Source organism: Protopterus annectens, chromosome 6.part0 (genome assembly GCF_019279795.1).
Source record: "Protopterus annectens isolate FY-2018-M chromosome 6.part0, PAN1.0, whole genome shotgun sequence".
In the NCBI taxonomy this organism is placed as follows: Eukaryota; Metazoa; Chordata; order Ceratodontiformes; family Protopteridae; genus Protopterus; species Protopterus annectens.
This window is the reverse complement of record NC_056737.1, coordinates 974,264,922-974,278,698: the sequence shown is the minus strand read 5'-3', so window position 1 is coordinate 974,278,698 and position 13,777 is coordinate 974,264,922. Positions and strand designations below refer to the sequence as shown.

General features: G+C 40.2%; 1 protein-coding gene across 6 annotated transcripts in view; it reads right to left on the bottom strand.

Annotated features, from left to right (window-relative positions):
* Nucleotides 1-13,777, bottom strand: part of SYNE3 (spectrin repeat containing nuclear envelope family member 3) — a 1,238,698-nt gene that overhangs the window by 651,855 nt on the left and 573,066 nt on the right. For all 6 annotated transcript variants that reach the window (XM_044074612.1, XM_044074615.1, XM_044074616.1 and 3 more), the window contains exon 9: nucleotides 9,640-9,822. In XM_044074612.1, the coding sequence (XP_043930547.1) occupies nucleotides 9,640-9,822 (183 nt within the window). The remainder of the gene's footprint in view (nucleotides 1-9,639; nucleotides 9,823-13,777) is intronic.

The following is a 13,777-nucleotide window of genomic DNA, read 5'->3' as shown; positions in this document are numbered from 1 at the left end:
TGTATTCACAGCCTTTGGAATAAGTTACCACTACAGGTCAAAGTATTACTTTAGCTACATTTAGGTCTAGTCTTGTTAGCTAGAAGGGTAGACACAAATTTAAAGCAGAGTTATCATGTATTAAGGTCTTAAAGTTGGGGGGTGGGCACAAACTTTTAAGTGTGTCTGCCTAAAGGTTCACATGGCTAGCTAGGAATTTTATGTTCTTTGTGATAACTTACCTAGAATTGCTCCTATCATCATCATATTCTTTCGGCTGTTCCCGTTAGGGGTCGCCACAGCAGATCATCTGTTTCCATTTCTTCCTGTCCTCTACATCTTGCTCTTTCACACAAACCGCCTGCATGTCCTCTCTCACCACATCCATAAACCTTATCTTAGGCCTTCCTCTTTTCCTGTTAATAGGTAGCTTCATCCTTAGCATCTTTTTCCCAATATACTCAGCATCCCTCCTCAGCACATGTCCAAAACAACGTAATCTTGCCTCTCTGGCTTTGTCTCCAAACCTTCCAACCTGGGCCTGACCCTCTAATATACTTATTCCTAATCCTGTCCACCCTCGTCACACCCAGTGCAAATCTTAACATCTTTAACTCTGCCACATCCAGCTCTAACTCCTGCCTTTTTGTCAATGCCACAGTCTCCAACCCATATAACATAGCTGGCCTCACTACCCTCTTGTAGACCTTCCCTTTCACTCTTACAGGTACTCGTCTGTCACAAATCACTCCTGACACTCTTCTCCACCCACTCCATCCTGCCTGTACTCTCTTCTTCACCTCTCTTCCACACTCAATGTTACTCTGAAATATTGACCCCAAGTATTTACACTCATCACCTTCGCCACCTCTACTACTTGCATCCTCACCATTCCTCTATCCTCCCTCTCATTCACACACATATATTCTGTCTTAGTCCTGCTGACATTCATTCCTCTTCTCTCTAGAGCATATCTCCATCTCTCCAGGGTATCCTCCACCTGTTCCCTACTCTCACTACAGATCACAATGTCATCTGCAAACATCATAGTCCACGGGGACTCCTGTCAGATCTCGTCTGTCAACCTGTCCATCACCACTGCAAATAAGAAAGGGCTCAGAGCTGATCCTTGATGTAACCCCACCTCCACCTTAAAACGCATCCGTCACTCCCACCGCAGACCTCACCGCTGTCACACTACCCTCGTACAAACTTTTAAGTGTGTCTGCCTAAAGGTTCACATATCCTGTACCACTCTTACATACTTCTCTGACACTCCTGACTTCCTCATACAATACCACAACTCCTCTCTAGGCACCCTGTCATACGCTTTCTCTAAGTCTACAAAAACACAATGCAACTCCTTCTGACATTCTCTGTACTTCTCCATCGACACTCTCAGAGCAAACATCTCATCTGTAGTGCTCTTTCCCGGCATGAAACCATACTGCTGATCACTAATCATCACGTCCCTTCTTAACCTAGCTTCCACTACTCTTTCCCATAACTTCATGCTGTGACTGATCAATTTAATCCCTCTGTAGTTACTACAGCTCTGCACATCACCCTTATTCTTAAAAATCGGTACCAAAACACTTTTTCTCCATTCCTCAGGCATCCTCTCACTTTCTAAGATTTCATTAAACAATCTGGTTAAAAACTCCACTGCCATTTCACCTAAACACCTCCATGCTTCCACAGGTATGTCATCTGGGCCAACAGCCTTTCCATTCTTCATTTTCTTCATAGCAATCCTTACTTCCTCTTTGTTAATCCATTGTAATTCATGATTCACTATCCCTACATGCTCCTATATGCCCCTAAAAATAATTGAGCTGCAATTGCTCAAGAAAACAAGCTCAGTTTCAACTGTCAAGACACAGTCCATCTAAACCCACCTAAACAAATCAAAGCAATTACTTTTTATTTTGCAAGAAGCAAGCTCTCACACACTGTAATTTTATATATCTATCTACCTATCTATCTACATAGATAATATGCCATGGATGCATGGCTGCACAATACAGTGCGCAAGCAGTGATCCTGCTATAAAAAGTTATACTGACTACTTGTTCAAGAGGTTAGAACTCAGCCACATGAAGGGAAGTCCAAGATAATGTGTCAACCTGACAAATCTTACAGATTCCTGTGTCTTGTTCTTCACAGGCAGTTCTATGACAACTTTAAGGGCTGACCAGTACATGGTTAAAAGGTGTAAGACCTAGAACTGTGATGAGATGGACAATGCAGGAATACGTTAAGTGACTAATGGAACATTCTGGCAGACAGGTTTAGTGCAAATTTCTCCCCTCCCTCACCCCCAAAAGAAGAAATACTTATCCCAGCTGAATGTAACCTCCCTGTCATCTCAGATGTCCAGGTGAGAACTGCCCTCAGCAAAGCTAAAAACACAGCATCAATGGGACCTGACGGTATCCCGGGTTGCATGCTACGTGAACTCCAAGAGGAGCTAAACCCGCATATAAAAATGCTATTTAACCTTAGCCTTACTACAGGATATGTACCTGAACACTGGCGTACAGCAACAGTGGTCCCACTCCACAAAGGAAGCACCTCTACAGACCCTGGTAACTACCGCCCCATAAGCTTAACCAGCCTGGTCTGCAAAGCTATGGAAAGAATCATTATGGAAATCATAAACAGAGACATTGGGGACCTACAGACACTTGATCCCACCCAGTTTGGCTTTGTAAAGGGCAGATCCTGCCTTTTGAACCTGGTTGACTTTTTCGAAACAGTCACTAGAGCCATTGACGAGGGCAAAGCAGTCCATACAGCCTACCTAGACTTGGCTAAAGCCTTCGACACAATACCCCACTCAGGCATCATAGACAAGCTCAACAGCTTAAATGTAAATCCATATGTCACAAGATGGGTTGCAAACTGGCTAAAGGATAGAACCCATAAAGTCAAAATCACTGGAGCCATGTCAAACTCAAAGCCAGTCACAAGTGGTGTCCCACAGGGCTCTGTCCTGGGACCCCTCTTGTTCGGCATTTATTTCTCAGATGTGAAAGCAAACATGGGAGGGTTGTGGCTGACAAAGTTCGCAGATGACTGCAAACTAGGCGCCATAGTCGATACACCAGCTGACACATACATCCTACAGAAAGGCCACACTGAAACGGACAACTGGTGCTGGATTCATGGCCTTAAACTAAATGCCAAAAAATGTATAGTCATCCCCTTTGGGAAAAACAAAGTACCCACAAATTATCACATAGACAGTAACCCACTGAGTACGAAAAAAGTAATCAGAGACCTGGGGACCCAAGTCGATAGTGACCTCTCATTTGACATCCACGTTACCAAAGTGGTTAGAAAGACTTTCTACCTTGCCCACCTTATCATGAAGGGATTCACATCCAGATCAAAGGAGGTCATTGTACCCCTATACTCCTCCCTTATCAGGCCCATGATTGAGTACAATGCCCCATTTGGTATGTACCTCACCTGGCACTTGCAACAGCTGGAGAGACCCCAAAAGTACCTCACCAAGAGGATCAAGGGTGTCCAACATATGTCATATGCTGCCAGACTAAAGAAACTCCAGCTCTATTCAGCAGCATACCGCCTGCTCAGACGTGATCTGTGCCTGACTTACAAGGCCATGTCCAATCAGGAACTGATGGACATGCTCCACCTCAAAAAATCCAAATCCATCAGAACCACAAGAGCTAAAGATTTAAACCTCAGCACAAATATGAATAGGACATGCTGGAGGGACAGATTCATAACTCAGAGGCTTCCCGTACTCTGGAACAGAATCCCAGTTCATGTTAGGCAGAGCCCCTCACTGACTCTCTTCAAGAGAAATCTTGATGAGTGGATGGGAGATCGTAGGTTTACCCCGGGGGTCATGTCTGTGTCACTACTAGACCTAGGCACAGTAAACTAATTCTATTATGTAAGGGGGTCTTCACTGTGTCACTACTAGACAGAGGCACAGTAAACACTACTAGACAGAGGCACAGTATTCTAAATCTATTCTGTACACTTTTGTACCATTACATGGGGTGGCGAAAGCGACATCACTATGGCTAGGCTTATAAATGCCCCAGGGCAGATAGCCTAGTACTAAACTATGAAACTATGAAACTATGATAGAGGTGTAGCTTGTGCCCAGTGGTAATCAGTCTGGTTTTTGACACACTTAAAGGAAAGGAGAACAGGATCACCCTTTTCACTGATGACATAAAGAGAGGTGCAGTGGAACTGGATGGGGAAGGATGCAAAGAAGGATTAAAGCTGGCAGATGTAGCAGGCTGAAAGTCAGCAGATGAGTTTTAGTACAGGCAATGCCAAAGTACTGCACTTGGACCACAATGTCCCAATGTCCCTGGTGTAAACTGTCAACTGATGGGAGTGGAACTGACAGCAATAGTAAAGGAAAAGGATCTGTCATGCCAATCATATACAGGCTGGACCACCAGGAGCAGAATGAGGGGGTACTGGCAGCAGCAAACAGAATGTTAGGGTGTATCCTCGGGGACAGATTACAGAAACAAATAGGTAATGTGTCCACTGTACAAAACTCACAACTCGCAACACAGTGTGCAACTTCTGCATTTCTGAGGACCATACAAGCAGAAGGGCATCAAGGTGCTTGAAAGAATAAAGAGAAAAGCCATCAGTAAGGTATTTGGCATGATGGAGAAACGGCATTCACAGAAAATCAATGAGATGTAACTCTTCTCACTAACAGAAATAAAAGTACAGGAACATGATAGAAACACATTACATCATTTCAGCAATCTGAAGGAGTAACCCTGAATAGGGTGGACAGAGGGACAGGAGGGGAGCAACAGATTGCAAGGACTTTTACTTCCACATTCTACAGAAATTCTTCTTCATGGTGAGGGCAGCAGATGGTATGGACTGTCAGAATGGCAGGTGGACAGGGAACCACTGAAATATTTAAGGGAAAGAATGTATAGAGGAGAGGTAGAATATTAAATATACTTAAAAGAATGGCTAGAAAAATAATTATCTCCTTCTGCAGTCAGGAAAATGCAATATTTATTTATTTAACATTTGTTGAGCGGGAAAGTCCGAATAAGACAGAGCCTATTTTCAGCGGAGGCCCAGAGAGAAATGCTCAAGACTAATAAGCAGAGCATAAAGCACATAATTAAAATGTTATTCTAGAAAGTTCTGATGACATCTGTCTCAGACCCTACAGGTATCCATCGTTCTCTAGAAAAGATGTATATTATACTCACTGTACTCACAACGGCTACGTGTGACTGCTGTTATATTTTATTCATGTTATGAGTTTCAGTACAGCAGAAGGTAAACTAAACACACATTGTTACTTACAGCACCAACTTCCAGTGTGAATTCAGATAAGAATTTGACCTGGAATCAAACAAGTGACACCAAGGCAAGTGAAATTACTTACTGAGTAATAAAAGGTGGTTGGAGTTACTCAAGTGACAAAGCAGCTAAATGTGGCCAAAGGGAGCTGAACAAGATTATTCTTCCTGAAGTCCAGCATAAGCTAATGACCACCTAAAGACCACTGGTGCTTTAACTTTAAGAAGCATTGCAGGATGGTTAATTAAAGGAGACAAGCAGCCATCCAGATAAGGAAGTCTTCCTGGAAACTTCCATCTCTTGCCATAGTTCTTAAGGTGCCAAGTGGATGAGGTTGAGAACAGCTCTTCCTTGACAAGGTTTCTCCATATAGGACAGTATAATATCAGGTTAATAGGCAGGAAATTCATCTTTATGAGGATGTAGAAGGGGTCCTCTGATGATTGTGATTTGTGCTGATCACATCTGATGACATTAATGTTACTATGATATGTGAATATTTGAATATCGAGTGGTAATATTTTGAGAACACTGTTTGTTTTCTGATTTAAACTTTCAGAAGAAGGTAAAAAAATGTTAAAATCCTCTGACAAATATTAATCCTATGTTTAAGGACACATCGGAGAAAGTAGTATATTAAAAGACAGTAAAGTCTGGCTGGTACTTGTGTTAGACCACCTAGATCCCTCCATACCACACCCTTCTTTTTGGCTACCAAGAAAGCAAAGAATAATTTCCAGACTCTGTTGCAATGCTGAAATCAGATAACTAATCATTTTCTAGCAGAGCACATGCACCTTGCACAACAGTTAGGCAAATGCTACACTAAAAGAGGTGATGATTTAGTTTGTTAAGGACAACTGCAACCCCATTTATGAAGTGTCCTCTCCTGCTCTTCTTCCACTTGGTGAAAAATGTCTTGTCATTAATGGAGTTTCATCAATGTGGAGTTTAGCAGCTGACTGCATCCGAAGTTTATTTACAATGGGCATCTGACTAGGTGGACTGGTCTGACAACCATTTTCATCCATGGCATGAGCCAGTAAGGTAGCAGCAGAAATGTATGCAAAAATATATTGCATGTGTAAATAAAGGTGAGAAAAATAATAAGGGATGCCATCTGCTAGCCACAGAGTTAATTCTGATGTACTATTACGTGGTACATTCCTGCTATATTAGTTCTTAAAACACGAGAGTGTATGATGCTTGTGCAGAAGGTTATACTCCAAACCTGTTATAAGTAATTCTTACAGCATGCGACCCAGAACCAGGCATCTGATACAGTTTTCTGAATGCTGGCATTATAAACATAAGTAAAATCAGTCAGATGAAGTCAGATAAAAAAAAATATGTACACAATGATAATTATGCTAGAGGTAAAACTACAGCTTAAGAGAGTGCCGAACAATTTTATTTATCTAATTTGAGGAGACACAATTCAAAACTGTTTCTTTCACTGAGTGCATGTACTCTCCAAATCTGTGTAAATCTCATATCGGCAGAAAACAGTGTCTCACATTAAAAGTGGTAATCAGATTTACTGCATTTATACACATTCCAGATTTATTTTATTTAATAAATTTTAAAACTGTTCTTGTGTGTACTGCCATTTTGAAAAATGTATTTACTGTGGCTAATATAGAAGCTGATCTTTAACTGTACAAATATAATTTTTAGAAATGCACATCCCACTTTACTACAGCCAGATTATTTCTATACATGCAACAAAAGTTTTACTTATTTAGTTCCATAAATAGGAAGCACAGTACTTATCCTTAAAAATAACACCTAGAGCCTCTGGTTTAAGGTATTACAATCAGACTACAAAATGTGACCCAAGCATGAAAACTGTGGCATAAACACATTCCTTCGCCTACGTGTCACTTGAGTTTCGAGTATACAGATCCTGTCCACAAGTACATCTGTGACTCTCCTTTTGTACTAGAGCAACTAAATCAAAATTTTAAAGCCCAATACCACCACAACAGGAGATCAAAATGGTAGAGCGTCCTCATAATATAACATTGACTAGTTATTAAGAACAAGATTATTTTTTCTCCATTCGGTCTCAGTGACAATGCTGCTAGTCAAGTCTTTAAAAAGAGTTCCACTTTACTTGTTTATTCGCCCCTGTAAGACAAATCTGATGATGCACCACGGTGGGTGGAAACCAACACTGAAATTTACAGAATGTCTTCTGACTAGTCTAGGTCATGCAAGATAGGACAAGTTCCTTTCCGAAACAATTTAAGAGTTGAACAGGAAAAACTGATAGGTCCTTCATGGTCTGCGGCAGGGTGATATGTGGAAATGAAAAAAAAAAACGGAATTCAATGAAGGGTATGTGAATATTAAATCATCTAAATGATACCATACGGAGAAAAATAAGTCTGAAATAAAGTGAACAACATTGTGCTGTGGAGATTTCCTTTAAACTGGGGGAAAAGAGTGCCTGATTTTTTGCACACCTGAAATAATAACTAAATCCATCTGAGGACTAGATGTAAGTACCAAGCAATCCTACCTTCTTAGGTGGTTCCAGTATGGAGGTAAAGTGACACCTGACCAGCACAGCTGCATCCTGTGATGGGTCAGTTAACAGTAATATAATCCAAATAGAATCATCATGTCACTGACATCTAATGAATTAATGTTTGGGTGAAACTCCCCCATTAGGTGGTCAACTGGGCACATATGGCCTTCACATTATCTCATTCAAAAACATTTGTAGGTGACAGCTTAAATACACATACTTTCATATATATATATATATATATATATATATATATATATATATATATATATACTCAACCTTGTTATGTTACGAGCTAGTATCACAATAAAAAGCACATTTTGCAAAAGGGAGTGAGACCCCATGCATTCCCCAGAAGGGATATTTCACCCTTATTTTATTATTCTAACTCCAAAGTGACTGTACCTCAGAGAAATGATGATGGCTGACAGGTACTGTATACCTGTCTCACTCTCTTCCTCAGGTGCACTAACCCTGGAACACTCAGCCTGCTTGTCTGCAGTTACTAAAGTTTTACCCAAGGTGATTATTGCACTGAAAGGCATGGAGCTGCCACCTAGAGCTATTATGTTTGAGGAGCAGTCACTCGAGCATAGGTGACCATTGCAGTACTGCCTACATTTCATCCAATGACACATCAAACAATCACTCTCTGAATGCAGGGAATGCTTTAATTACAGCATTATGCTCAACAGTTGTTGCATGTAACTGTAATGGAAGGTCTACTGTTGCTGCAAAAAGAAGTAGGGAGAATGATGCCTACAATTCTTGCAGAGGCCGGCTCCTGTATGTACAGGGAAGTTTCCCTGCCTGGTTTAGTGTAACTGCTTCCCAGGCACTGTTTCTCTGTCTGACACAGCTAAATGGGTCTAACATATTTTTCAGAAGAAGTGCAGTTGCTGGTGACTGCATTTAGGGTAGCGGAGCACAGTGCCGTAGAGTAATGCATCCCATCATGCTCTGCCATACTGTATAATGAACATTATAATCAGCAGAGACCGATGAGAGATACATAAACCACCAAGTAGACAGACGTAAGATCATAACCAAAAGGGAGGCTGTCGTGGACAGTTCTGAAAGCTCCTGGCAAACAAATCATCTGGATGCTATTGGTGTATACTACTGAGAAGGTAGAAGTGACAAGGATACAGTGCCAGTATATAATGCTAGTGTTCTATGCTTTAATAAAAAATGCATGGTTTCTTTTCTTTAGTCCTTACTAACATGTGAAAGGAGGGCTGTTTGTTTCGGAAACGTTTTAACTACACTGCTGCAACAAAGGAGCTAGAACTGTTCTGAGCGTTCATCTGCATAAACATGAATATAGGAATAAGAAGTTAAAAGAGACAATGGCAAGGAAAACAGGGTACGCCAGTGGAAGGGCATTTTAAACATGAAGGCAGTCCCTGAGAGCACTGTCTGTCAACACCGTAACAGAGCTATGCAGCACAAACTCCGTCAGGAACACTTCAGCAATCTAATGAAAGTAATCTGGACTGACAAAACATCTTGTTAAGAGATGAGTCAGAGCCTTCCATATGGGACTGCACTCAGTCAAATAACTGTTTCTGAAAAAGTTTGGAAAGGGAGATTTTTCTTATAACCATCAGTACAAACAAACAAACATAAATACATATATTAATAAATACAATGGACTGCCTTTTCAAATGGAATGTTTTCTGTTTGGTCTAAACCCACAGTAAGCTTCTTATTCTTTTGTATAGTGAGTTATAGTGTTAATAAAAGACAATGGTACACTGATTGTATTGTTTCCAACCTGCATTCCTCACCTGTAATCTACTCTTCCTCTGTAACAGACTGTTGTGTAAGATGTCTCTCTCTTTAACAGCAGCATTCAACTCATTTTGAATTAGTCGAAACCTTTTCTCTTGGAGAACACTCGCTAGTGGGGAGTGTTGTTGTTGTAATGGTGCCAGGAGTTTTTGTAGTTTGGTACTCTGAAGTAGTAAGAACTACAAAAAGAAAACAGACACAACATCAGTACTTTGTGTCACAGGACAGTCTGACTCTGTAGTGGATTTCTCAATAACTGGCCTAACACAGAATATTTCATGCCACTGATTACACAAATCTTGTCGAAAAACACAAAATAAACAAAAAAATAAACAAAAAAACAAAAACAAACAAACACACACGGTACTGTAATCCACATGGAACCAGGCACTCAACAACAAAGACCTATCATTTGACAAAAACCCTCCAAATGAATATAATTCTCCTGACTAAAACAGTCCCGAATATTTTCTACATTTGTTTGTCCTGTTATGCGATTGCAATATGTGTGAACAATTTATTTAGCCTTGCAAGGCGTTTCTTTTCCCATGCCTATATAACCATACAGACTGTATATTTAAGTAATGAAGTGTGATGATGAAGGTAAAGTCCCTCACACAAGGCATGGGGCACATTGCAAGGGGGATGCCTTTCCCAAAAAAATATTTGTCAAGCTGCCTTCTGCTACTACAGCATGTGTGATTTTAACAAGTTTACATACAGTTTACAGTTGCTAGAGTCTGTGTCGGCTTCTGATACTGTGACCTAACACAGCCATTTATTTTTATGGTTAGGTATCAAAGCACCAAGAGGAGACATTATTACAGACTGATGCAAACCACCACATCATTGGTAATACCATCTTTCTTATATTCACTCTAGCTTTTTAACTGGTAATAATTACAGCAGTACACCTATAAAGCTATGCAGCACTTATCTTTGTACATCCCATTCTTAGTGACACATCTCTACCTACAACGAAAAACGAAGCATAGCACACTCACTGCTTAAAATTCTACCCATGCTGTCTAGAATCTATTAAATCAAGCATACCAACTAATTAATATACATTAGTTCCTTAAACTTACATATGCTATATTACCATGTGTGAAGGCTGCCAGCCTAGCTAGACAGAATTTTGTAAATAATTCTATATCATTGTAAATATTAATTTATACAACAACCTCCCATTAATATTCCAAAACATGCATGCTGATTGGTCAGCGTGCACGTTGTAAAAAAGACTTATACTAATGGAAAAAGGTCTGGTCTTTTTTTACAGCAACGGAGAACGCAAGATCTCCGTTGCTGTTTAGACACTGTCTTGCTATGTTAAAGGAGTTTAACATAGCGAGACAGCTTTAAAAAAAGTAACGGACATCTTCCTTTCTCCGTTGCTTTTTTTAAAGCTGTCTCGCTATGTTAAACTCCTTTAACATAGCGAGACAGTTTGTAAAAAGCAACTGAGATCTTACTTTCTCCGTTGCTTCCACCCACAGCTCTGATGTACTGCGTAAGCATACACATGCGCAGTGCATCAGAACTGCTGCAAAATAGCAGACAGCTGCGGAAGGGCAGCAAGGAGGCATTATATAATGCCATTATTTAAGAAAAGTAAGTATTTTTATTCTTAAATAATGTCATTGTATAATAGCAATAACCCACTTCTGGGTGTGGGTAATGCTGGATTTACCCACGGTTGTCTTTGTTTGGCCACTCGGGCTTCACCCTCATGACCAAACCACACCAGCCGTGGATAAATCCAGCATTACTTACACCCAGGCATGGGTTATTGCTATAATGATCTACAGGCTTGTGTAACAAATGTAAGAAAATTGGGCTATGTTCTGAACTTCAAAAATGTAACGACAGTGCACCCTGCTGGATGAAAGCTGATGAGTAAAGCATTTTATGACTGATCTGAAGCTAGGAGAGAGGATGTCTGGACTAGGAAATTCTTTCTATTGTTCTAAGACAGATAATTACTATGTTTTACATGTAAAGTGTTTTTTATTGCTGTGGCTTCCTGGCAGGTGCAGATTACAAAAAGAAATGTTAAAATTTTAAGTTCTGTGAGCTTAGGAACTTAAGTAGAAGTCTGAAGAATTATGTAATCTGAAGTGACTCAACAGTAATGTGTATTATCAATTTAAGACTTTCTCAGAGAGAAAGATTTAGCATTTTGTATCTTTTTATGGACCTGTTAACAACTCACCAGGACTTGCTTTGCTCTGCAAGTAAGACCTATATCTTTGTTTCTCTTAGAGATAGATAGGAATATAGTTTAGTCCAGCTGTTTTCTATATTTATGTCAGACTGTCCTACAATATTGTTTTAAATTATTTTCCTGTGATTTCTGAACTCTCTATTATCACCGTGGAATTGATGAGAATTGTCTTGTGGTTTTATTATTTCTTATTAAGCAGCAGTCAACTTAGCTATTCCGTGGGCCTCTAAAGTCAACCTTAACATCTTCTGCTCCACTGTGTGGTATAGGCCCTATCTCTACCTCTGTAAAACACACAGAATAACAACAACGAATGTGAGGGAAAAAAAAATGATACCTGTTTACAGGAATTACTGATTGTTTTTTCTCTTCCCTCGCACATCTCGACCTGGGGCATAGGTGTTCCCCTACCATTGGTTGCCCACCCCCACCAGGTGTTGTTTCCCTCCCCCTTCCAGCTTTTTTGCCCACTATTGGCCGACCCAAGGTATCAAAAGCTCTGGGCGCCATTTTTCATTCCCACTGCAGCTGCTCAACTGCCTCTGTGAGGATTAGCCCCTTGTAAGTGAAACAGTTGTTATTACTAATGAAATCGTGGCATATGCCCCTTGTAAGTGAAACAGTTGTTATTACTAATGAAATAGTGGCATATGCCTTAAGTATATAGTTATTCTTCTAATTGCCTGCATCTGCACTCTGCTTGTTAAGCATTATCAGGCTGCTAGCAATGTAAATGTGTTCCTATGTGTTGACTCAGCAGTAGCGTCTCAAAATACTGTATTTATTGCTAGTAGCATTCTGCAACATTACATTTGTTTTTAGTCAGCAAAGTGAATGCCTTGCCTCTGTGTAGATATAATATGTTTCCAGGTGTAGATGCAATGTGTTTCAATGTGTAGATACAGCTGTAGCATCTCGGAAGGCTATATTTGCTATTAGTAGTGTTCCACAACACTGTATTTGCTTATGTTCAGTAAGCAAAGTGAATGCTGCACTACTATGTAGATCTAACGTTCTAACTATTGGATACAATGTGTTTCTATGTATAGCTACAGCTGTAGCATCTCAGAAGACTATATTTGCTGCTAGTAGCATTCCGCAACATTGTATTTGCTTGTTTTTTTAGTAAGCAAAGTGAATGCCATACTACTATGTAGATATAATGTTCTAACTATTACGAGAGTTTATATGCTTGTACTAAACCACAGTAACACTATACACACTGTGGAGATATCTTTCTCTAAACTTCTGCCACTGTTATTCTTCCTGTGTCCTACATTTCTGTTTCTCATTACACACTCCTACATGCCCGCCAGATCACACACATGTACTCACTTTATATGATGGTTTAGCCTGTACCATTCTTTATAGTGGGTCTAGACTGCTTCAGCAGCATTAGTGCTCTGCACGAGGAACTACATATACCCAGGCTTTAGGTGTTTTGAGAATATAATTTGACTGCTATCCTCCATATTTAAATGCACACACACATAGAGTTGATAAGCAAAGTGTGGATACGCATGTTGTTTGCCAAGTGAATCCATCTATTCAGCCTTTGTGCTGGCTTTGGCCATTACACTGCCAGATAACTGACTGTTAGTAGGACAACAGGCTCCATGTGTGGTACGAGTAAGATCTAGAGTACCTCTGCGATTACAAGGTCCTTCTCCTGCACACAAACCATATTTCCCTCCCTCCCAAACTCACACTTCTCCTACCTGCCCTTGGATGACACGCATTTAACCCTAGACTGTATCACCTTTCCTCCGTCACCCTCCTATCTTGCAAATCCCTACTGCAATAACTCATATCTGTTTATATCTTTTAGAACTGATGTCTTTTTTTTCCATTGTCTCTCTGCTTACTATATTTAAACCTTACCTCTCCTTTACCATTTTTTAGTAACC